Source organism: Panicum virgatum, chromosome 3K, assembly GCF_016808335.1.
Source record: "Panicum virgatum strain AP13 chromosome 3K, P.virgatum_v5, whole genome shotgun sequence".
NCBI lineage: Eukaryota > Viridiplantae > Streptophyta > Magnoliopsida > Poales > Poaceae > Panicum > Panicum virgatum.
Window position 1 is genome coordinate 1,774,951 of NC_053138.1, and position 21,457 is coordinate 1,796,407.

At 51.3% G+C, this 21,457-nt stretch overlaps 3 protein-coding genes and 1 pseudogene across 3 annotated transcripts; 2 read left to right on the forward strand and 2 right to left on the reverse strand.

Annotated features, from left to right (window-relative positions):
• The first annotated feature begins 8,236 nt into the window (after positions 1-8,236).
• On the forward strand, positions 8,237-11,205 carry LOC120696678. The gene has a single exon (XM_039979655.1). It carries the CDS (start codon positions 8,292-8,294, stop codon positions 10,989-10,991), a length of 2,700 nt encoding a protein of 899 aa, XP_039835589.1. The 5' UTR covers positions 8,237-8,291; the 3' UTR covers positions 10,992-11,205.
• A 1,225-nt stretch (positions 11,206-12,430) lies between these two features.
• Positions 12,431-16,692, reverse strand: LOC120696679 (phosphatidylinositol 4-phosphate 5-kinase 6-like). The gene is made up of 8 exons (XM_039979656.1): positions 14,843-16,692; positions 14,564-14,731; positions 14,271-14,436; positions 14,084-14,200; positions 13,816-14,009; positions 13,507-13,598; positions 13,346-13,406; positions 12,431-13,075 (listed from the first exon to the last, which is right to left on the reverse strand). Exons 1-8 carry the CDS (start codon positions 16,144-16,146, stop codon positions 12,784-12,786), a joined length of 2,394 nt encoding a protein of 797 aa, XP_039835590.1. The 5' UTR covers positions 16,147-16,692; the 3' UTR covers positions 12,431-12,783.
• A 163-nt stretch (positions 16,693-16,855) lies between these two features.
• On the forward strand, positions 16,856-17,812 carry LOC120700335. Its single transcript, XM_039984558.1, has one exon. It carries the CDS (start codon positions 16,856-16,858, stop codon positions 17,810-17,812), a length of 957 nt encoding a protein of 318 aa, XP_039840492.1.
• Positions 17,813-18,648: 836 nt separating this feature from the next.
• Positions 18,649-20,472, reverse strand: LOC120696680 (annotated as a pseudogene).
• Between the last annotated feature and the right edge of the window lie 985 nt (positions 20,473-21,457).

The following is a 21,457-nucleotide window of genomic DNA, read 5'->3' on the forward strand; positions in this document are numbered from 1 at the left end:
CCAACTGCACCTGGTACTCTGAACGCAGTCTTGTTCACGTCCTCTGGGGCCATGAAGATCTGGTTGTAACCGGCATTGCCATCCATAAAACTCATCATTTTGTGGCCAGCAGCTGCGTTGATCAATGTCTCTGCAACAGGCATCGGGTATTCGTCCTTTGGTGTTGCTCTGTTGAGATCTCTAAAGTCAACGCAAACACGCCATCGGCCATCCTTTTTTTGTACCGGCACCACGCTAGAGATCCATTCTGCATATTGGCATGGCCTGATGAACCCAGCATCCAGCATCTTTTCTACCTCTTTCTTAACTTCTTCTAGGACTTCGGCCTTCATCTGACGTGCTCGTTGCTGAAATGGCCGAAACCCTTTCTTGAGCGGAAGCCGATGCTCGACTATGCTTCTATCCAGTCCAGGCATCTCGGTGTAGTCCCATGCAAAGCAATCCCGGTATTTAACAGTGCAATCATCTCCTCTCGCAAAGCCGAATCCAACTTTTTGCTGATAAATGTCGGCCGTGGCTTATCCCCAGGACCGATGTCAACCTCTTCCAAATCATCAGCTGATGTGAACCCGTATCCGAGTTTGCCGTCATCTAAAAAATCAGCCGTGAATGCAAGTGAGTCTTCATTATCCACAAGATCAGCAGCAAACACAGGGAGATGACAAGAAAAATTATTTGGCCAACCGCACGGGCTGGCCACTTCTATACTTCTATTATTTCTCAGAGCCAAATAGTCAATGGATGGCCAACTGCTAGAGGAGGCCATCATGTGTACATGATGTAACAATTCCGACCAAAACAGAATTTTTCTATTTTTCGGGGCCGATCGCCGGGACCGGCCTCTCTATTTTTATTACACCCCGTGGCTAGCCAGGGTGCATCTATTCTGTGAGGCTAGTGGATAAGACCAGCCTCAGTCCGTTTTTTGTCGCCTCGATCCGATCACAGTCTTCCAGGGCGATCCCTGAGATCGGCTCTTGTCCTTCCGCATCCCAGGCGTTCATATCTGCGACCGAGACCTCGCTAGAATCGTCTGCAGGGACCACTTCTACTTCATCGCCATCCCATTGGACGAGGTACTAGTGCATCGTGGAAGGGATACAACAGTTGGCATGAATCCAGTCCCTTCCAAGCAGCACCGTGTATGTACTCTTGCTGTTAACGATGAAGAACGATGTCGGTACAGTCTTGTGACCCACTGTTAGTTCCACATTAAGAACCCCTATCGCCTCTGATGGCTGTCCATTAAAGTTATTAAGCATCACATTGGTCTTGATCAAATCGGCAGAAGAACGACCCAATCGGCGCAGCACAGAATATGGCATCAGGTTGACTGCGGCACCAGTGTCGACCAACATCCTGTTCACAGGCTTGCCGTCGATGAAGCCCTTGAGATATAACCCCTTCAAGTGTTTGTAGCTCTTCTCCTTGGGCTTCTCGAAAATGATTGGCCGTGGGCCGAGATCCAGCTGCGCAATGGCCAATTCCTCCGGTTCGGGTGCTCGAAACTCCGACGGGAGCACGAACACCATGTTCACATCAACCGATGGCTTCTCATCGGCTTTTGTCTGCTTGGGGCACCACTCCTTCCTTGGGGGGCGCCTCTCTTCCCTCTGCGGTCGCCTGACTTGCTCCACGAGATCCGGACGCGCTTTCCTCAACACGTCAAGATACTTTGCTTCTGCCTCTTCCAGATTGCGCAAGCGCTGTACTCTACGCTTCTGCGACCGATTGAGCCCGTCAGGACACCACCGTGGGCGATGGTACCTGTCTTCTTCCTCTAGCTCAGAATCACCCCCGGATGGGCGCCTCACATGGTCATCCTGACGTGTTCTGGGCTCCAAACGCCGGAACACTGATGTCTTGTCCTGCTGGTGTCCTCGAGGCCTGCACTCCAAGCAATCATCTATAGTAGGTAATCGGCTCATGCCAGAATTCCAACAGTACCTGAAGAACGGGCAATGCCAGTGGTCGCGTATAGCCTGGCGCCTCCCCAATGTCCTTCATGAGCGGTGCTCGTACTCGTCTTCTTCCGATTCGTATCGGCGGCGTAGCTGGTATTGGTACTGGTATTTTTCCAGAAGCCGATTAGAAGCTGGAAGCTGATTGCGGATGTGACGCACTTGCTCTTCAGTCACATGCTGCTGTTCCAACTTGTGTTCATTCTGCGGCCGCTTGCCAGAAGCGGCCTCTCTCCTCTGCTTGTCATGGCGGTGCACGGATCCCACCATGTTGATCTGGAATGCCAGATCCTGGCCCTCGGACCTGAAGTCTGACAGTTCCACCACGTTAGCTTGTGGGAAGGGCTTCGTGTCCACCTTCATAGTGTGTTGAGCTAGGATTAATCGGCCTTGCTCGATAGCCGATTGGATCTGGTGACGCAGCTGCTTGCATTCACCCGTGACATGAGTAAACGAGTGGTGCCACTTGCAGTATAGCCTTCCCTGCAGCTCTTGTGCCGTCGGTAGCTTATGATTTTCTGGGAGCTTCAGCTGTTTTTCTCTGAGGAGCAGGTCGAATATCTGCTCTGTTTTGGTCACGTCGAAGTCAAAGCCCTTCACAAGCCCCTGCTGCTTGATCCACTTGCATGGGACAGGATTTGCCCCCCGAGTCCACTCTGCCACGGCCACTTCTTGCTCTTCACCCGAGTCATCAGATTCGTCCGCCTGGGCCATGTTCACATGGCGTTTGAACTTGTCCTGGTACAGCTCAGGATGATAATGCTCGTATGCTGTAAGCTTCTGTACCAGGTGCACCAGAGACGTGAGCTCCAACTGAAAAGCCGCATCCTTGATCGGCTTAGCAAGTCCCAGGACAGCCAGATCGACTGCCTCTTTCTCTGTGATGCGTGACGAGTAGCATCGGTTCTTGACCTCCCTGAAGCGCTGTATGTACTCTGACACAGTCTCTCCTCGCTTCTGCCTGACTTGGGCGAGGTCGGCAATTCCAGCTTCTGCAGCTTCCGAGTGGTACTGGGTATGGAATTGATCTTCAAGCTGCCTCCAAGTCCGAATCGAATCCGGAGCTAGTGACGCATACCATCCAAAAGCTGGGCCTGTAAGGGATTGGCCGAAGAACCGGACCCTCAATGGATCCGACACTGAGATCATCCCAAGCTGCGTTAAGTATCGGCTCACATGCTCGATGGAGCTGGCTCCCTCTGACCCGTTGAACTTGGTGAACTCAGGAAGCCGATACTTGGGTGGCAGTGGGATCAAGTCATAGTCGCTTGGATACGGCTTGGAATAGCCGATCGCTTTCCTCTTGGGCAGGATGCCGAACTGGTCTCTGAGTATTGCACTGACCTGCTCCACACTAAGAACTCCTGGGGCCGATGGCTCAGCACTCGGCCCAGTAGCGTACTTTGCTAGCCACACTTGTTTTTCTGCGTCTACTCCAGAAGTTCCTGGGTTCACCATCTGCACCGAGCGTGCTGGACTGACGCTGTCAGGGATGTAGACGCACGTGTAGCCGTGCGGAATCTCCTTAGGTGGCTCGGTGAGGAACTGGCCTTCTCCAGGATCACCGCCGACCTTGTGGACGACGTAGATCGGCGAGCTCTGTGGTCTGGGAGCTGCAAATGAGAATGGCAGTTGCGGCCTAGAATGCGGTGTAACTTCCTCTGTGTGACTCCCCAGGATTGGCCCCGATGGAGAGTACTGGTTCTTGATTATCTCCTGGATGACGCGATGCGCCATGCGCTCGAGTTCGTTCATCAGGCTCTGAGAGTGCCGATGAAGCGCATGGGCTACCATGTAGTTCATCTCCTGACGCAGGGCTCTAGTGCGTTCTTCAGATGGTACAGACAGATCTACATTGTCGAGAGCGCCTTCTGGTGAGAACCCCTTCCACCTGATGCCATGGTTGCGAGTCCTCTCAAAAGAGCCGATGAGATCGGCTTCCAGCAGAGCTTTGATCTCATCATACTTCTTCTTGTGTTCAGGAGGAAGCTCTTCATACGTGACGGGCTTGGGAGCGGGTTCTTGATCTTGAGCTCCAGTCATCGTTGCAGTGGATGTTGTTGCCGAGAGTGGTCCCACCAGGCGTGCCAGAATGTGTTGTCGGTCGAAACCCACCGGCGAGCAGCGACGGGCAACACGAAGAGCCGGAAGGTTGCTAGGGCGCTAGAGGCACTGCTCCCTCGTCGACGGCCCGCAATTTCTGTCACGCGCCCGGAGGATGTGTGAAAACCGGGCGTGCCACCTGACCTATACCCGATCAGGAGGGTGCAAACGTGCTCCGAACAGTTTCCTGCATACAAAGACACGTGTAAACGTAAGTCCGAGCCGTGATCGGCTCCCCGGGACGACTCTTGCATCGGCTTTGAAGAGCCGATCGAGTCCCGGTGTCAGATGGGATCTGATTGTATCCAGATATGGTAAATAAAGCAAATAACTATAAAACTGCTTCAATTAAATCTAATTGATCTAATCCACGATAGTAACAGCTTCACTGCTAGATCGGAACATCCTACACGTGACTAGGCCTAGCGAACATAATAGACAACTAAACCACAACCCAAAACAGAGGCCTAAGAACTAGCAAGAGCCGATTCCCGGAACAATCCCTATCAAGGCTAAGATAAAGCATCTATTACACCACCGGATCATCCAATCCGTTTGCAAGGCCTAACCTAGCAGATATTATGCCAACTCTTAAGATAAGAGCAAACCATAACAGATCAGATCTACTAGACATGAAAGAAGCAGGGTGTTGCCTCTGTGCAACTAATTCTATGCGATAAGAACTAGCGTGAGATTGAAACGTGACTGCACAGAGACAACATGATATTCGCAGATGATAAGCAACGAAGCACAACAGATCTACTAAAAGCCATGCTACGAACATCATGATAACTAGTATTACTCGCCATCAAAAAACGCTTCAGTACGAGTAATACCAAGGTAAAAGCAAGAACAATACTGCCCTGATCGAAAGAAGCGATCAGGGCAGCATGGCACTTACTTGGATGAAACCCTAGGATTAGGGGTGGCGATGCGCCGAGAATTGTTGTTTGTGAGTCGTGATGACGCTCTCTTACGAATAACAAATGATACATATTTATAGTCCGGAGACTTGGGAAACAATCTAAATTAATCTTGTCCCGATCGGACTCTATCTCTAACCTTGAACTAAATCTAAAGATACATGGCCCATGTGGCCCAGATGCTCACGCAGGAGCCGATTTATAAGTCTTCTTCAGTCTTTTGCTTTAAGCCCATCTTGCTTTCGGCCCATAAATTAACTCTGTTAATTTATGGCGATAACAAAAGCCTAGAGTCATTGTGATCCCAGGTGACAGAGCCAACCTTTAATGGATCAAAACTTATACACTAAGTACTATATGGCTTAACCGCGAGACCAACACTTTTAAGAACAAAATTTTATTGCAACACAATAATAGCACACAAGAGCATACAACACGCTTTTCTTTGGTGGCTAGCCTAGCACTCACACTTCTCTCTTGCTCTCTTCTAGCATACCATGCTCATGAATGAATACCATGGTAATGGAGGGGTCTTTGTTTATAGGCTAAGGGGACCATGGTATTAATACAAGTGTCCCCTTTCTAGAGAATTTCAAAATATTCTATATTCTTTAATTTTTCTTATTATTAATTCTAGAGTGCTCATAAAAAATATCTCCTTCCTGCATGATGAGGAATATTCTAGAAGATTGCTTTGCATGGTGGGGGATATTCTGGAAGATTGTCTTGCTCTTTTCAACAATCCCCCTCAAGGCAAACTTCTCTCTAGAGATGTCTAGGGTACCATGCCAAGTGATTTTCGAAACTTCTCAAACTTTATCTTGTGAAGACCCTTGGTGAGGATATCAGCAATCTATTCTTCTATCGGCAAATGGTAGGTTCGATTTCTCTGCCTTTCTTCTGTCAAGTTTCCACGAGACGAAGGCTATCTGCACCGGTGTGCGGTAAACATTCCTGCAGTAGCAGATAGCGTAAAAATCCCCTGCAGCGGGGTACGCTGCCGCCTACACTATCCAAAATCCCCTGCAGCGGGGTACGCTGCCGCCTACACTATCCAAGAGGAGCGACTCATGTACGCTACTGCTAGAGGTCGTAGAGGAGGTCCGCTATCTGCGACGTGGCGCCTGGTGCGGGGCTCACATGCCCTCTCCCGCTATCATGCCCGTGTTCGGAAGGGATGGATGGAGCCGAGGACGAAGCAGAGGAGGAAGGGGCGTGCCGTCGCCGCCCGTAGGAGGCCGAGGCCAATCTACTGCGCCGCTCCCTGGGGATCTGCTCCGTGGAGGAAGGGCGCGGCCGGTGAACGACGAAGGAAGCAGGAGGACGATGCCGCCACCGCCGCCGCACCGCTCTGCCCCACCACACTGCTGTCGTTGGCGCACTCGAAGCTAGTGCTCCTGCCTCCGCCCTTCTCCGCGCTTGGCGCCGCTGCCCGCGCCACCGCCCTCCTCTGCACTGCGTAGCGCTGCTCGATCCGGTGCCCTCCTCCGCACGGCGTAGGCACGCACGCTGCTCGATCCGCCGGCCTGGCCCCGCGGGCCGCTCGATCCGCCGGCGGAGAAGGTGGAGGAGGGCGTGCAAGCGGTGGAGGCAACCGGGGAGAGAGGGCGAGAGAGGGACGTCCAAGAGGGAGAGAGGGGACGACGCAGGGAGTAGGGGAGGGAAGAAAAGAAGGGGAGAAGAAAAGAGAGAGAAAAGAAAAAGAAAATAAAGAGAAAAAAGAAATATATTTGTCAAAATGAGATGATAGTTTAAAATGGAATGGTAGTTGGAGATGGTTGAATAAAAAATGTGGTAGTTGGTATAGAGGATGAGATATAGAGTATGACGAGTGCGGGAGGAATTGGTATAGAGAAGAGAATTTCGATGATCAGGACATAATATTTTTTTAGAGGATAAAAATAAAGTATGGCGAGTGCGGATATCCAGTAGTACTATACATCAGTAGCCATGCTGATGAGAATTTTCCACGCGGTGTCTCGCCACACAAACCCACCGACCAGTAGCACATACGACATGACTGAGAAGGATTCCAGAAATGGAATCTATTTCTGAATCTAGGAAAGGAAAATGCTTGCACATTGCCCTGAAAGAAGAACACGTAGCTAGATGGATACATGGACTGAACAGGTACAAGAAACAACACAGCACTTGCAATGCGATGCGCAAGAACTTGTGAACAGTGGAGTCGACGAGCTTAGGCCAAGATACGCAGCAGGAGAGCACCAAGCAGCATAAGATGTTTCTTACTCCTGCAGCACTGGAAAAAACAGAGAAACAGTTCAGTATGTCAATAATCTATGTATGCTGGAAATCTTAGTAAATAAACTTGGGAAACTTTATGATAGGAAAGTGCCCTGAATGAACAGTCAGTCTTTTGGATCCTTCACTCCATCATAGAAAACGCCTTGCTAGTCAAGACAATCAGGTGTAGGTGTGGCAATTGGCCCAAGCAGAAAAGGAGGACAACTAGAAAGAACATTTAACCAGTTCATCTGACGTAATTAACTTCCCTTTGATACGCTCGCTGACATGTGGGCACGACTCATACAAACAACGTAGCACTTGTGGTTAACCATCAAGTCAACAAGGTCAGCGACAAATGCCAGGTTCAATTTCTCTGCCCTTCTTCTGTCAAGTTGCCACAAGACTACTTCAGTAGCGATGCTGACGCGTTCAACAATTTTCCACACGGTGTCTGGACACAAAGGCACAAAACCACTGCCATTTTGTGTTGGTTACCGAAGTACACTACACTCCGGTAGCCCGGCGGCCCCGCCCCCAGTGGCAGAGACGACATGACTGAGGGAGGACTCCAGAAATGGAATTTATTTCTGAATCTAGGAAAGGAAAATGCTTGCACATTTTTCTCAAAAAAGAAAATGCTTGCACATTGCACTGAAATAAGAACGCGTACTACTAGATGGAGACAGGACACCGGAAGAAACAACACAGCACTTGCAATGGGATGCGCAAGAACTTGTAAACAATGGAGTCAACGAGCGAAGTCAAGAGAAAGGACAGACGCCACTGCTAGCTGCTAGTCCTTCAGGCAGGACGACATCAGGAGGAGACTCTCGTAGTCTTGTACCGCTTAATTTCTGCGCAATCTTTGTTGGTGGAATCTACGCCCGCGACGCGATCCGGACGCGCTCACCAATTTTCCACGCGGTATCGCTCGCTCATCCTAGCATCACTGCACTTGCTACTTATTAATTGCTCCCGGGCTCGGAGTCGGAGCTTCCCAAGAATAAATTCCTAAAATTCCCACACGCTCCAGACGGAGGAGAGAGAGAGAGAGACAATGTCAGTTGACGTTGACCCCGGCCGGCGAGCTCCGGCGCCGGCCGCTCTTGCCACCACGGCGGCCAGGGACGCCGACGCCGACTTCCTCTGGGAGCTGCGCAAGTACGTGCTGCTGCAGGCCACGCTTGCGGCAAGCGTCACCTACTCGGCGGGGCTGAGCCCGCCGGGAGGCTTCTGGGACGACAACGACGGCGGGCGCCTCGCCGGCGACCCCGTGCTCCAGGTCACCTACGCCCGCCGCTACACGCTTTTCTTCTACTTCAACGCCACCGCCTTCATCGCCTCCATCATCACCGTCAACCTCCTCCTCGTGCACTCGCTGAGCCGCCGCCGCTGGTGGCTCCGGGCGCTCCAGGCCGCCATGATTCTCGACCAGCTGGGCCTCATGGGGGCCTACGCCGCCGGCAGCTGCAGGGACGTCGCCATGTCCGCCTACATCGTCGCCCTTGTGGCCATGGTCTCGTCCTACGTCTGCGCCCATGTCCTGCTCTTCACCTTGTGCGCCCTGAGAAGGCGCGCCGCCGCCGGCGAGGACGCCAAGCCTGATCCTAAAGAAGCACACGAAGCGGTGGAGCGCTCGCGCAAGTACCTACTCATCTTCGCGACTCTTGTTGCGACGGTGACGTACCAGGCTGGGCTGAGCACGCCGGGCGGGTTCCTGTCGGACAGCCAGGACAGTCACCACCTCGCCGGCGACCCCATGCTCCACGGCCACCATCACGACCGCTTCATGGGCTTCTTCTACTTCAACACCACGGCGTTCGTGGCGTCCCTGGTCGTGATCATGCTCCTCATGAGCAGGACCGTGGCGCGCCACGGCTTCCAGTCGTGCGCGCTCTGGGTGTGCACGGGCGCCGCTCTGATCGGCCTCACCGGCGCCTTCTCCGTTGGGAGCAGCAGAAGCGTCAAGACCTCCATCTACGTCATTGCGTTGGTGGCTGCTATTCTGCTCTACATCGGTCTTCAGGTTCTGGTGTTCCTGTGCAAGCCTGTGGAGAATTGGGTCCACCGTGTCCAAGAAAAACTGCAAGAATTGCTGAAATTGGACCGAACTGAGCCACAGCAAGATCACCGGGTTCGTGCAGTATATGATCCGCAAACCCTGAATGCAGATCAGATTCTTCAGAAGTCCCGCATGTACCTGCTTCTGCTCGGGATTCTTGCGGCGAATGTGACGTACCAAGCAGGACTGAAGCCGCCGGGTGGCTTTTGGGAAGCAAATGCTGCCGATGGCAGTCTGCATCACTACCTAGCAGGTGACCCAGTCCTTCACATCACATATCCCCGGAGATATCTGGCTTTCTTCTACTGCAATGCAACAGCCTTTGTCGCGTCGCTGGTTATTCTCATCCTACTCCTCAGCAACATATTCAGCACCCAGGGAATCAAGTACTGCGCGCTGCAGGTTGCCATGATCCTGGACCTTCTTGGACTGATTGGTGCGTATGCTGCTGGAAGCTGCAGGCAAGTGTCCAAATCCGTGTACATCTCGGTGCTTGTTGTTCCAGTGTTCCTCTACGTCGGCATCCATGTTCTGGTGTTCATGTTAGAAGTGTTCCCAAATCATGCGACCTGGAGGGAAATGGTGAAGGCGAAACTGGGGCAGTTTGTGCCCAATTGGCTCAAGAAGTTGTTTGAGCTGCAGGACGGGGAGGAAGATGGGGACCTGGAATGGAAATTAGAGAAGAGCCGGAAGCTTCTGCTGCTCCTTGCCATTCTTGCAGCAAGCCTCACCTACCAGGCAGGCATGAGTCCCCCGGGTGGCTTCTGGCAAGTGAACAAGACAGGCCATGTCGTGGGCAACCCAGTGCTCAGCGACAACTACCCCCGCCGCTACCTGGCTTTCTTTTACTGCAACGCAACTGCCTTCGTTGCGTCTCTGGCCATCATCATGCTGCTGGTGAACAGAAAGCTTTCAGCAAGAGGAATACAGTCCCACGCGCTCAGGGTGTGCGTGATCCTTGACCTGATTGGGCTCATGGGTGCGTTCGCCGCTGGGAGCTCCAGGAAGGTATCGACATCCATCTATGTCTTGGTCCTGGTCTTTGCAGTTCTAGTCTGCATCGCGCTTCAAGTTGTTCTAGTTGTATCAGAGTCAGTTCAGCATCTTGTGCAGATGCTTCTATCCTTTTTCGGCATACTGGAAGAAGAATCCAGAGACATATTGCCTCATAGGGCCACCAATGGAGGGGCGCGAGATCTCTGGGGTGAGAAGTTGCCCAAATACTTGCTGCTGCTCGCTGCACTCGCAGCTGCTGCCACTTACGAAGCCGCCATGAACCCTCCCGGTGGCCTCTGGGATGATGGCCAGACTGCCCACACAGCCGGTGACCCGGTCCTTCGGAGCAGCTATCCACGTCGCTACAAGGCTTTCTTCTACTGCAATGCGACTTCCTTCATGGCGTCTCTGGTGATTATGGTCTTGCTCCTGATCAAGCGAGTTTGCAGAGCAAAACCGGCCATCTTGGCACTGCACACTGCCATGATACTGAACTTATTTGGCCTGATGGGTGCGTATGCTGCTGGGAGCTGTAGGAGAGTGAGAACCTCTGCATACATCTTGGCATTAGTGATCGGGGTTTCTGCATACATTGTTGTTCTTCTTATTGTGTCCATAGGTGTCGCAAAATGGTTGGAAAGCGTCATGGACAAGCTAGTGGAACGAATGATCTGGTGCTTCTCTCCAGAAGATTTGTGAAACTTGGCACCATGAACATAAAAAGGGTCAAGTCACAAGTGTGATTGTAATACTTTGTACATTCCTTTTCGAACTTTTGCTAGGCTTTCAAGTCTAACATAGCTCCTTTTCTGAAGAATTGTTGTAATTTGATTAGTTCATTTGTATTATCTCTTGGAAATGACCCTACATTAGTTGTGGAAAATGTGATGCAGCATTCATTGACTTTCCTTTAGCTCAAGTTAGTGTATTTTTTCTTCCAGATATAACCTTCTAGGTGTTCTTTTTTTTTCTACAAGTGTTGTTTTCCAGGAAAGGTGTGTGATATACATTGTAATGCTAAAAAGTCTCAAAGGTCAAGAAGCAAATCTGAAACATAAATATGCGCGTGGCCGTGGCTCATGGTTTCTGGTCTTCATACTTACTATAGCATCAGTTGTCACGTCTACTTGTCAGCTTAAATAAGAAAATTACCAAGTTTTTGCCTGATATTTTCAGGAAACGCTTTTCGCCGAAACATATCAGAGATATGTTGCATGGAAAGTCCCAAACAACTGATACAGTATTTCAGCTAACTTGGAATCCATTACCAGACATGAAAAAAATAAACATAGCGCCTTGCTGTCTGTAGTTTTGGATAGGCAAACAGAGGATTGAATATGTAGCACTATCTTGAGAGAACAGAGTACCTGGGCACCACGACGGGATGCCGATTTGTGAACTGTCACTGGCAGTCATTGTTTTAACAGAGTACCCTTTGAATCACCATAACTTGACCAGCATAATCATGACCAAAGTTTTAACAGAAGTCCAGCCAGTAATCATCAGTTGCTACCAAGCTTGAGTTGGCCTACATAACCTTCCATATCTTGGTAAGTCTTTACTGAAGAGCATATCTTTAGCGGATTGAGGACCCTGTTTTTGTTCTGTTCTGCATTTGGGGGGGATGCTACTTAAGATCCCTAGTTTCTATAAACTTATTGTCATGCCTTCGATTGGATAGTAAATTAAAGGGCAGTTCGTTTAGAACAAAATTTGCTGCATGATACTTCTTTCTTGATCTGAAATACGATGTCACTAATTCACTATAGTGCTTCAATGCATACTGGAGTATGCACCAAATAGCACCATGTGCATTGATTTTTCTTTTGTCTATAAATGATGGCAAACACTTGGTCCAGCTGTGCTACTGCTACCATTTCGCAGGTTGCGCGGTGGCCATTTGTAGAGAACAAGCAAAAACTGAACTAGCAACTGAAGAGGGGAAACAGTCATCCGAAATTGCATAAGGAATTGAGGCCTTCTGAAATTGTACAAGCATACTTGTCTTAAAGAGTACAATTTCTGGTTTTCATCAAAACCTGGTACTTGACCAAAATTATTTCTTTTTCATCCACCAGCAAAAAACCACGAAATCAATTCCCAAAAATTCTTTGACATTTTGAATCCTGCGTATAATTTCGAAGTTTTTATAATCTAATACATATCTCATGATCTTTTTCTATTGGAAGAACAGATTAAATCTTCGGAACGAAATATAGTTACAAAACATTGAAGAAATGGCCACATCATCTAGCTACATCCTTTACATGACATGGTTAAATTTATGCTACATCTAATTACGCAACAAAATGTTTAAAAATGTACAAAATCTACAAGAGAAGAGGAAATTGCCGCACTATTTACGTGTTTCATCTACAACAGTGTATCAATGATGTTACCTACAAAAATTACTGGAGCGTGGACACAAAAATCCACCAAAGAATTGTTAACCCCTTAAATTAGATATGTCCATCCTCTGTCAATTAACTAGTTATTGTACCTCTTCTGTGAAAGCCCTGAATATGAAATCCCTGAATCTCTTGCAATATTGCTTTGGGTCAACGGCCGATATGGAGTTAGGATCGTATTGCATGGATTTGTAAGCATGCTCGAGCTTCTTACTAATATCGTAGTCTTGCAGGATGTCAATGATTCCAAAGAACAAGAAGACATCCTGAAATTCGCCTGTGAGCTCACCGATGAGCAAAGATTCACTTTCGGGATTCTTCACTATGTTCTCCACCCTTGAGGGCATGCAAATCCCTAGTTTTAGTGGTTTGTTTCTGCATAGATTGGAATTAGTATGTCAGTCTTCAGAGGTCAATTCCAAGGGAAATGTAGCTACAGTGCTCTCATATTTATTATGTAACCAAGATATGCTGAAAGCAGATAAGGCTTCTATGGTTCGAATTTGAAAGCACTGGTGCATATATTATGTCACGATAAGCAATATTTTTCTTCAGGTGAAAAAGATCGCCATATTTTTGTTTACTTTAATTAAGCATCTCTAATAGTATTTCACTAGTACGAGCCCTGTACAACCGATCCTTTACCTAGTTTCCTCAGAATCTTCTGCGGCTGTATGAGGTGGTCCATTGTCAGGATTGCTGCTGTCTGGGTAACCAGCAAAGAGATTTTTCAGTCTTATTACTTCAAATATACCAACAGCATTTTTGCAGGTGCAAGTATGTACAGAATGCATCATGCAGCTTACCTTTGCATCTGTCCTTGAAGTGAATACCAACCAAAAGACTATAATCCATGATCCTCTCCTGCTCCAATAATTCACAATCTTTGTCCACTTGCCTATGAAGACAAATCGTAACTCATAAGAGCAAGGAATGCTTGGGTTTATTTTAATTCAGCTGTGACTTGGAACATTTCTAAGAACTTCTCATTGGACGGATTGGCACATCCAAACATTCTTATAGTAAACTTTCTGCAGATATGTAATTATATTCATAAAATGTACTAAGTGGAAAAAGCAAAACATCTTGTACCGTTTTCCAGATGGGATGTGTACCTGCAGAATTCTTGAAACCAAGATCCTTCTAGTCGGAAAATGAAATTAAGATCAAGATCCTTAAGCGTTGTATGCTCGCTAATTTGATCAATGGGTTTGTCTGTCATGCGACCATGTGAAGATCCTTTCAAATCAAAGCGCCTATGGATTGTATAATTGGAGCAGAAAAGATTCCCCATTATAACAAATCGGACCTGTATTTCATGGTTACAAAATATTGAGCGACTCTCAAATATCAAATTAAAGTTTGTTAATATAGGAGTCTAACCTTTTTCTGAATAGCTCCGGTAAGTTTAACACAGTGCAGACCAAAGAATTTAGTTAATAGAGTATGTTCAAAAGCACGGACATGTTTATAATAGGATGGAAGCATCCTAAGCAGCACCTGTCCACACAAAAAACATAAATTCAATCATATAAAGTTAATCTGAGGTGAGTGGATTACATTAACTTACTTTAACTTCTGATTTCTTCATTGTTTTGATCATGTACTTGTCATCATTTGTGAGGTAAAAGAAACTTCCACTTTTCCCTGGCGATGAAAGTTCCCTGAGCGCCTCATCCCCGCAAATGGAGAGCATGTAATCAGCAGGGTCGACATCGAAGAGCTTGCGCAAAGTCCTGCAGCGAAGTACAGAAGAACAGATTAATTAGATCTACATTGTAGATATGCAGGAAGCAGTAATAACAATATCAAATCAATTATTACCACAAGAAAGGAAAAAATAGGATATATAAATCATAAAACCTGAAAACCAGGGGGCAGTAGTCCTTCCACCGAAAATCGCCTGATTGGTGTGGAGGAGTATGCTTTGATCCTTCAGGAGGAAATCTTGTCCACACCTTCTCTTTCGGATCAAATGCTGATGATTTAAGATCCAGCGAAGTTGGCGCTGACTGCCTTCCAACAGCATGCCTGTGCTCCGAAATTGATTTGATCATCATGCATGAGTGGCAACTTCAAATGAATGAATGAGCTAGATTCAGAAGAAGAGCAAGGCATCAGAAAATAAAGTACAGTACATACCTAATGCCAAGCTGCAGGTTGAGCATGAGCTCATAATTCCTGTGCCCCTTGGATATGGTCTCCCCCTGCTTCTTCCCTGGCCTCGGCGGCGTCCGCATGCACGACGACGTCCGCAAGCACGACCTGTCCGTCCTCGTCTCGTCGCTCTCAGCAGCAGCAGCAGCAGCCTCGGCCTGCAGGCTGTCCATGTCCAAGGACGCGCTGCTCATCCTCCTGCTCGCGCTCGACATCCTCCCCTGGTCGGCGGCGGCGGTAACCTTGGGCGGCCGCCACACCGGCTTCTTCTGCACGGCCTCCACCCCGGGCCAGGTCAGTATCTTGTGCGACGGCATCAGCGACGCCTTCTTCCCCTCGCAGCCCTCGAGCTCCTGGAGCAGCGCCGTGATGGGCTCGCAGGGCTCGCGGGGCACGGGCACGGCGGGGCCGCCGGACGGCGGGTAGTAGACGCCGTCGGCGTGCACGGCGCCGGACTCCTCGCACCAGGTGCCGATGTACATGCCGCCGTCGGCCCAGCGGAAGGTGCCCTGGCCCTTGGGCTTGGCGTCCTCCCAGGCGCCGTCGTAGCGGTCGCCGTCGGCCCAGATGACGGTGCCGCAGCCGTGCATGTCGCCGGCCCTCCAGGTGCCGATGTACTCGTGGCCCTGGCGCCAGATGTAGCGGCCGTGGCCGTCCTGCAGGCCGTCGCGCCAGTGGCCGTCGTACACGTCGCCGTTGGCGTACGCCTGCGTGCCACGGCCGTGGCGGAGGTTGCCGGCCCAGAGCCCCGCGAAAGTGTCCCCGAACTCGCCGATGTAGGTGCCGTGGCCGTGCATGTAGCCGCCGGCGAAGTCGCCCTCGTAGGTGGCGCCGGAGGTCCACGAGAACTTGCCGCGCCCGGACGCGCGGCCGCGGCGCCAGGAGCCCTCGTACATGCTGCCGTCGGTCCAGAGGAACTTGCCGGCGCCGTGGGGGAGGTCCCCGCGCAGGCCGCCCTGGTAGAAGTCCCCGCTCGGCAGCAGCTGCTCGGCGTGGGTGGGCTCGCCGAGCGCCGCGTCGTCGTCGTCCGACTCGTCGTTGCCGCCCTCGTTGCTGGTGTCGCTCTCCTCGCCGTCCTCGTGGTACTGGTAGATGGTGTTGGACGCCGAGGAGCTGACGGAGAGGAGGCAGGGCGTGGCGGCGGCGTCGGCGCCGTCGACGGTCCCCAGGGGGGCGGGCACGACGGTGCCGACGCGGCGGATGGTCTGGAGCTTGCGGATGCTCGCCTCCCACAGCCGGCTGGCCGGGGCGGGGAGCTGGCTCATCTTCCTCGCCGACGACGTCGCCATGCTGGTCGCTGGTGAACGTGGCGAGAGGTCAGCACGACCGGGCCGGAGCGAACCCTGGTCTGTGGTGCATGGCGGTCGCTGTTTTTGCCTTGGATTACGAGTCGGTCGCTGTGCCCAAGGACATGAGCTCTCGCTGGTCGGAGGCTGGGAGGACTTGTCGGGGTGGGAGCCGAGGAGAGGAGAGCTCGGGAGCGCAACATTTGGAGGGAAGCGGACACAGCGCCTCGGCCGTTGAGGCGTTCACTACTATTCTACTGCCAACCCAAATAATAGGATCCGTGAGGAAGATGAAGACCTCCTCACAGTTTTCCTGTGGAATGCATGCCATTTCTCTCTTTCCCCAAGCTTTTCCAGGCCAACACACTGTAAACCAGATGGATTCCGGCAATCAGGCAGGCTACGTAATTACGGGGAAAGCCGGGAAAGCTAAGAGCATCTCCAACAGATTATCCAAATCATACTCTCTATATTGCTATATAGTTATCCAATTAGGTAACTTTCACTCTCTATTTGTCCATGATTTCCAACAGACTAGCTATATACTCTTCTTTCCTGTCCTCCCGTCCGCCCGCTCAGCGCCGCCTAGCGCCGCCCGCCCAGCGCCGAGGAGCGCACGCGCCGCCGCCTCCATAGCCTAGCCGTCGGACCCTCCCCATCCCCACCAATCCTCTCCCCTGTCCCCTCCGGCATCCACCGTCCGCAGGCAGCGATGAAGGCGTCTGCGACCTCGCGCTATGCGGCCTATGATTCACCGTCCCTGTCCTCGTCCCCGTCGCCGCGCCGCGCAGCGGCGCCTTCTGCGCAGACACCGGGAGGAGCGCACGGGAGCAGCAGCCGCGCGTTGGTGGTCGTGGGGAGATCCGGGCGCGACCTACGGGGTGCCGGCGGCTTGTCGCAGCCCCACCACCAGGGCAACCTAGGCTCCGTGCTGCGGCGGCTCATCTCCATGGACAAAAAGCCGCCTTCCGCCAAGGCCTGCCTCCCGGTCCCTCCTGCCGCCGTCGCCGCCGCGGTGAAGACCAACGCCAACACGCGGACGCTCGCCATGGTGCTGCGCAGCGAGCGGGAGCTCCTGGCGCAGAGCCAGGCGCAGGAGGAAGAGATCGCCGCGCTCCGCCTGCAGCTCGAGAACAAGGACCGGGAGGTGGAGCAGCTGAAGGACCTCTGCCTGCGGCAGCGGGAGGAGATCAGGAACGCATCCGCGCCGCGCCGTGGTCGAGGCTCTGCGCGTGCCGCCGGGGCCGCGGCCGGGCTCGGCGAGCCGCCGGGGCCGCGGCCGAGCTCTGCGCCGCGCCACCGGGGGCTGCGGCCGAGCTCCGCGCGCGGCCGAGCTCGGCGAGCCGTCGGGGCCGTGGTCGAGCTGTGCGCCGCGCCGCCGGGGGTCGCGGCCGAGCTCTGCGCCTCGCCCCTCCCTCCGCCGTGGGTGCAAGCTCCGCCGCCGCGGCCCTCCCCTCTCGCCGACATGGGCGCGAGCTCCACCGCCGCCGCGGACGTGGCGAGGCGGAGCCGGCCGGCGCGGTTGTTGCTGCCGCCGAGGGCCACCGCCGCGGACGCCAAAAGTGGGACCCGCGCGCTGGGGGAGCAGATGGCGAGCTCCTTGCGCTCGGGGAAGGAAGCGAGCGGAGGGGCGCACATACAGAATGTGATAGCGAGAGGAGTTGGTTGAAGAGGCTGTTGGACGCCGATTTCAGCAGTGATCCGCTTTTTTTCCCGAGGCGAGGCGCCATACCGAGACTGTTGGACTTGCTCTAACAGGACAAATTGGCACAGGGATGGATATTTTTAAATTCTTTCCATGGCAAAGCGAAGGCAGCAGTTTGCTGTTCCAAGACCAGCAGCTCGTTGACCAGACCTTTGGGGTTACGCAGGTCAAACAGTACCGGGGCATTTGTCTATGTCTGGAGATTGCCGGAAACAGAAGCTTAGGTCTATTAAAAACACTATGGTCCAATTGGGATGCTACCAAGAACCATACAATTGAAATGTTTAAGATATCCAGATCCCTGTTACACCAAAATATGATAAGGAAAGATCACCTTACCCGCCACATCAAAATCAGACCTCAGACAGACTCAAACGGCAATGTTCACGTACGCTGAAATATTATCAGTAAGTGGATCATAAGCAAAACGATTTGAGCACCTCAAAAGTTCCAGGTCGGGTAGATATTTCTTTCTTGCATATGCAAAAAAATCAACTTATTTATACCACAACAAAAGACTGCTATTTACAGACCCCCCAATTGCATTGCATCGGAACTATCAAAAATCATGTGTGCTGTGTGTGTGGTGGTGTGTGCAAGCCTCGGTATGAGGCGTCCAGAGACTTGTCAGGCAGTCTCGTCTGCACTGAGTCCGGTTAGCGTGGATGTCCAAAAATCTTACATAACTCCCCAATGCTCCTAAGTGCTTTTTTTTAATAAAAAAAACGGGCTGCATCAAATGTTCAGATATGCCTAGCCCTAGTTTTGCCAGGTTCAGCATTTCATTACAAAGTCAGACATTTGCCTCCAACCAGAGGTATCTACAGCTTTCGCCCTTTTATTCTTCACACTTCCCAAGTTCGTGAACAGCTGACAGGAAAAACACAAATTCCACAGATAATACCGGATCATCCTTTCAGATTTTAGAAAAGGCATAAATTCCATTGACTTTGTCAGGGTAATTACTAAAAGGCTAAGGTAAGACATGATTGCATCGGACAATGCTGCATCATCTATTGGTGCCCAAGGTGAGTGCTGTAGGACTCAAGAACAGCCACTGCAGGGGTACAGGAAGTAGTGATGACAAACACATTTCTGGGCTCATCAAACTCCAGCCACTAACTGATGTGTCGGTTGAGGTTTCTCATTTCAAATCAAGATCCACCTAGTAGAATTTGAAGTAGCTCCATTGTAGAATGTAGATACCTTTTTAGTTGATCTTCAGTCATCATACCTTTTTAGTTGATCCGCCTAGTAGAACATCAAGTTTTTCAATTAATGATCAAGAATCTAACGTGAGGGTTCAGCTTCATGAAGATGTATCACAAGAATAGAAGATATGCCATCTAATGATCTGGAGAAAAAGGACATTCTCTCCATAAGTTAGCAGAATCTTCTAAAGTGTGAGCTACTGAAAATGGTCTGTGGCATGTTCAGGAATCAGGACTTAAAAGCCTGCAAGCACTACTGAACAAAAGAATTGAAACTCTGGTTTAAAGTGAACAAAAGTAAAATTACATAACAACCACTATCTATAAGATACCTTGGACTATCCCTAATGCTTCAAAATGTTACACTGCCTATGGTTAAAACAACATTTTGGGCCAGTAGAATCAAAATCAACCCGATTTCAGGTATACATGTATCCTTATGCTAAACAGCAATGCATTGTCAAATTCAGTAAACCACTACGGCAAGGGAAAGTGGACGGAGATTGGTCAGTGGTTGGCTGTATACCTGAGGAAAATTAAACATTTACTGTTGGTTCTGGTGAATTGGTGATAGCCTCCAAGGTGAGAAATTCCACCATAAGCAAACGTGAATTCATGACACCTTGATCAGATCAGTCTAGCATTGCCCCAGCTCCTCCCTCTTGAGTTCCTTCTTCTTCCGCATCTTGACTCTCGGCTTCACTATCCGGTTCTGCAAATGCTCGGCCTGGAAGGCTACCATCACCCGGAGCACCCCCAGCATTGCCTCCTCAATCTCCTCGCCCTTCCCCTCCGGCTCCAGCAGCCGCAGCGCCCTCGCCACTGCCTCCATAGTGCTCATGCATCCCTTGTGCGGCTCCTTCTTCACGACGAGCTCCGACTCGAACATGCTGTCCCCGTCCCCGCCGCTGTCGACGGGCAGGGCGACGGGGATCACGCCCAACGACGACAGGAACGGGAGGCTGGCCGCGTGCATCTCCTTGGCCTGCCTCCATGTGCCGTCGATGAGGAGGAGGGTGGGGCTAGCGCGCGCGGAGGTCGGCGTGGATCGGCACCAGGAGGCGAGGTCAGCGGCGCCGGGTGAGGGGTAGAGCAGGAGGACGGGGTTCGGGGAAGGAGGTGGAAGGAGCGTGGTGGAGGAGGGGAGGAGGCGGCGGCCAGGGAGGAGGTGGAGGTTGGAGAGGGAGCGCGCGAGGAGGGGCAGCGTGGAGAGCGGGTTGCGGCGGAGGGCGTGCGGGTGGTGGAGGATGACGACGGTCGTGGAGGTGGGGATCGGGGAGGGGGGCAGGTGTGGGCAGAGGCATACGCGGGACGGGCGGCCGCAGCCGGCGTGGCAGATGGAGCGGCCGGGAGAGGCGGCGGCGGCGCGCCGGCGCTATCGCCGTCGTCGGAGAAGACTGGATCGAAGTCCATCTGGTTCCACTCTGGTCTGGTCTGCTGTAAACTTACAGGCCTACAGCCCACGTTTTGGTCCATTAGGCCGTCGTTAGTTTTTTTTTTCCAGGTTTAGCAGGCCTGGGGGCCCAATGTCTGGAACCGCATTCCGTTTCGTCCTAATTTCTCAGCAGACTTGATCTAAAAAAAAAAACTCAGCAGACTCGTGAAAAATGGTTTGACATTACAGAAGGGCCCACTAATAATTAGTTGAAAACGGTAGATACACCCCAATTTTCATGGATAATTCAAAACTGGCATCTGATTCTAGATACATGCTGTAAAGTATCCAAGATATCAAAAATCCACTCGGAATGTGATAAAAAAATAAGCACATAATGAAAATGGAAAATAATAGGAAATTATACCGCGACCTCTGCATATTACATTATAGCATAACACATGTGAATCGACAAAAGAATGTGATTAAACCTATTTAATTACATCATATCCATTCTCACCTTGTCATTTTGCCTTTTCACCGTGGGCGTTTACTACTGCAGTGCACTTTGCCAACTCTAACTCTATTGGTCTATCCCAACAAGTATCCCCTAGCATAGGCACACCTAATGCGAGAGCCTCTTCCGTTTCAGAAAAAAAAAAGGTGAGAGCTTCTAGTGTAGAATTTCAGCCGCAATGTTACTGGTCGACGTGCGCGACGGTTCCAGAAGATGGCGTAGCAGATGAGGCCACCGGAAGCCTCCGAGCCCATAGACGACGCCTTGGAAGCCGTACGCGACGACGAGGAAGTGACTCCGGCCATGGCGGGTGGCGGCTGCAGCGGCCGCTGTTACACCTGGCGTTCCGCGTCGGCGACGGCCATGGATCGTCGGGTGCTTGTGTTTGGTGTGAGGCAGCAAACGACTTCTTTTTTTTTTCTTTTTGAAAATAATAACGAACGACTTCTTTTGGCAGAGCTCGCTCGTTGCATCAGCGCTGACGTGTTCATGCCAATTGTCCTGGC

Bases quoted from the DNA above. Each gene is read 5' to 3' on its own strand.
- LOC120696679 (XM_039979656.1), bottom strand. From the start codon at position 16,146: ATGGCGACGTCGTCGGCGAGGAAGATGAGCCAGCTCCCCGCCCCGGCC. The intron at 14,437-14,563 runs GTTTTATGATTT...ACTTCGCTGCAG, and splicing joins TACTGCCCCCTGGTTTTCAG to GACTTTGCGCAAGCTCTTCG. The intron at 14,010-14,083 runs GTTAGACTCCTA...CATGAAATACAG, and splicing joins CCGGAGCTATTCAGAAAAAG to GTCCGATTTGTTATAATGGG.
- LOC120696678 (XM_039979655.1), top strand. From the start codon at position 8,292: ATGTCAGTTGACGTTGACCCCGGCCGGCGAGCTCCGGCGCCGGCCGCT.
- LOC120700335 (XM_039984558.1), top strand. From the start codon at position 16,856: ATGAAGGCGTCTGCGACCTCGCGCTATGCGGCCTATGATTCACCGTCC.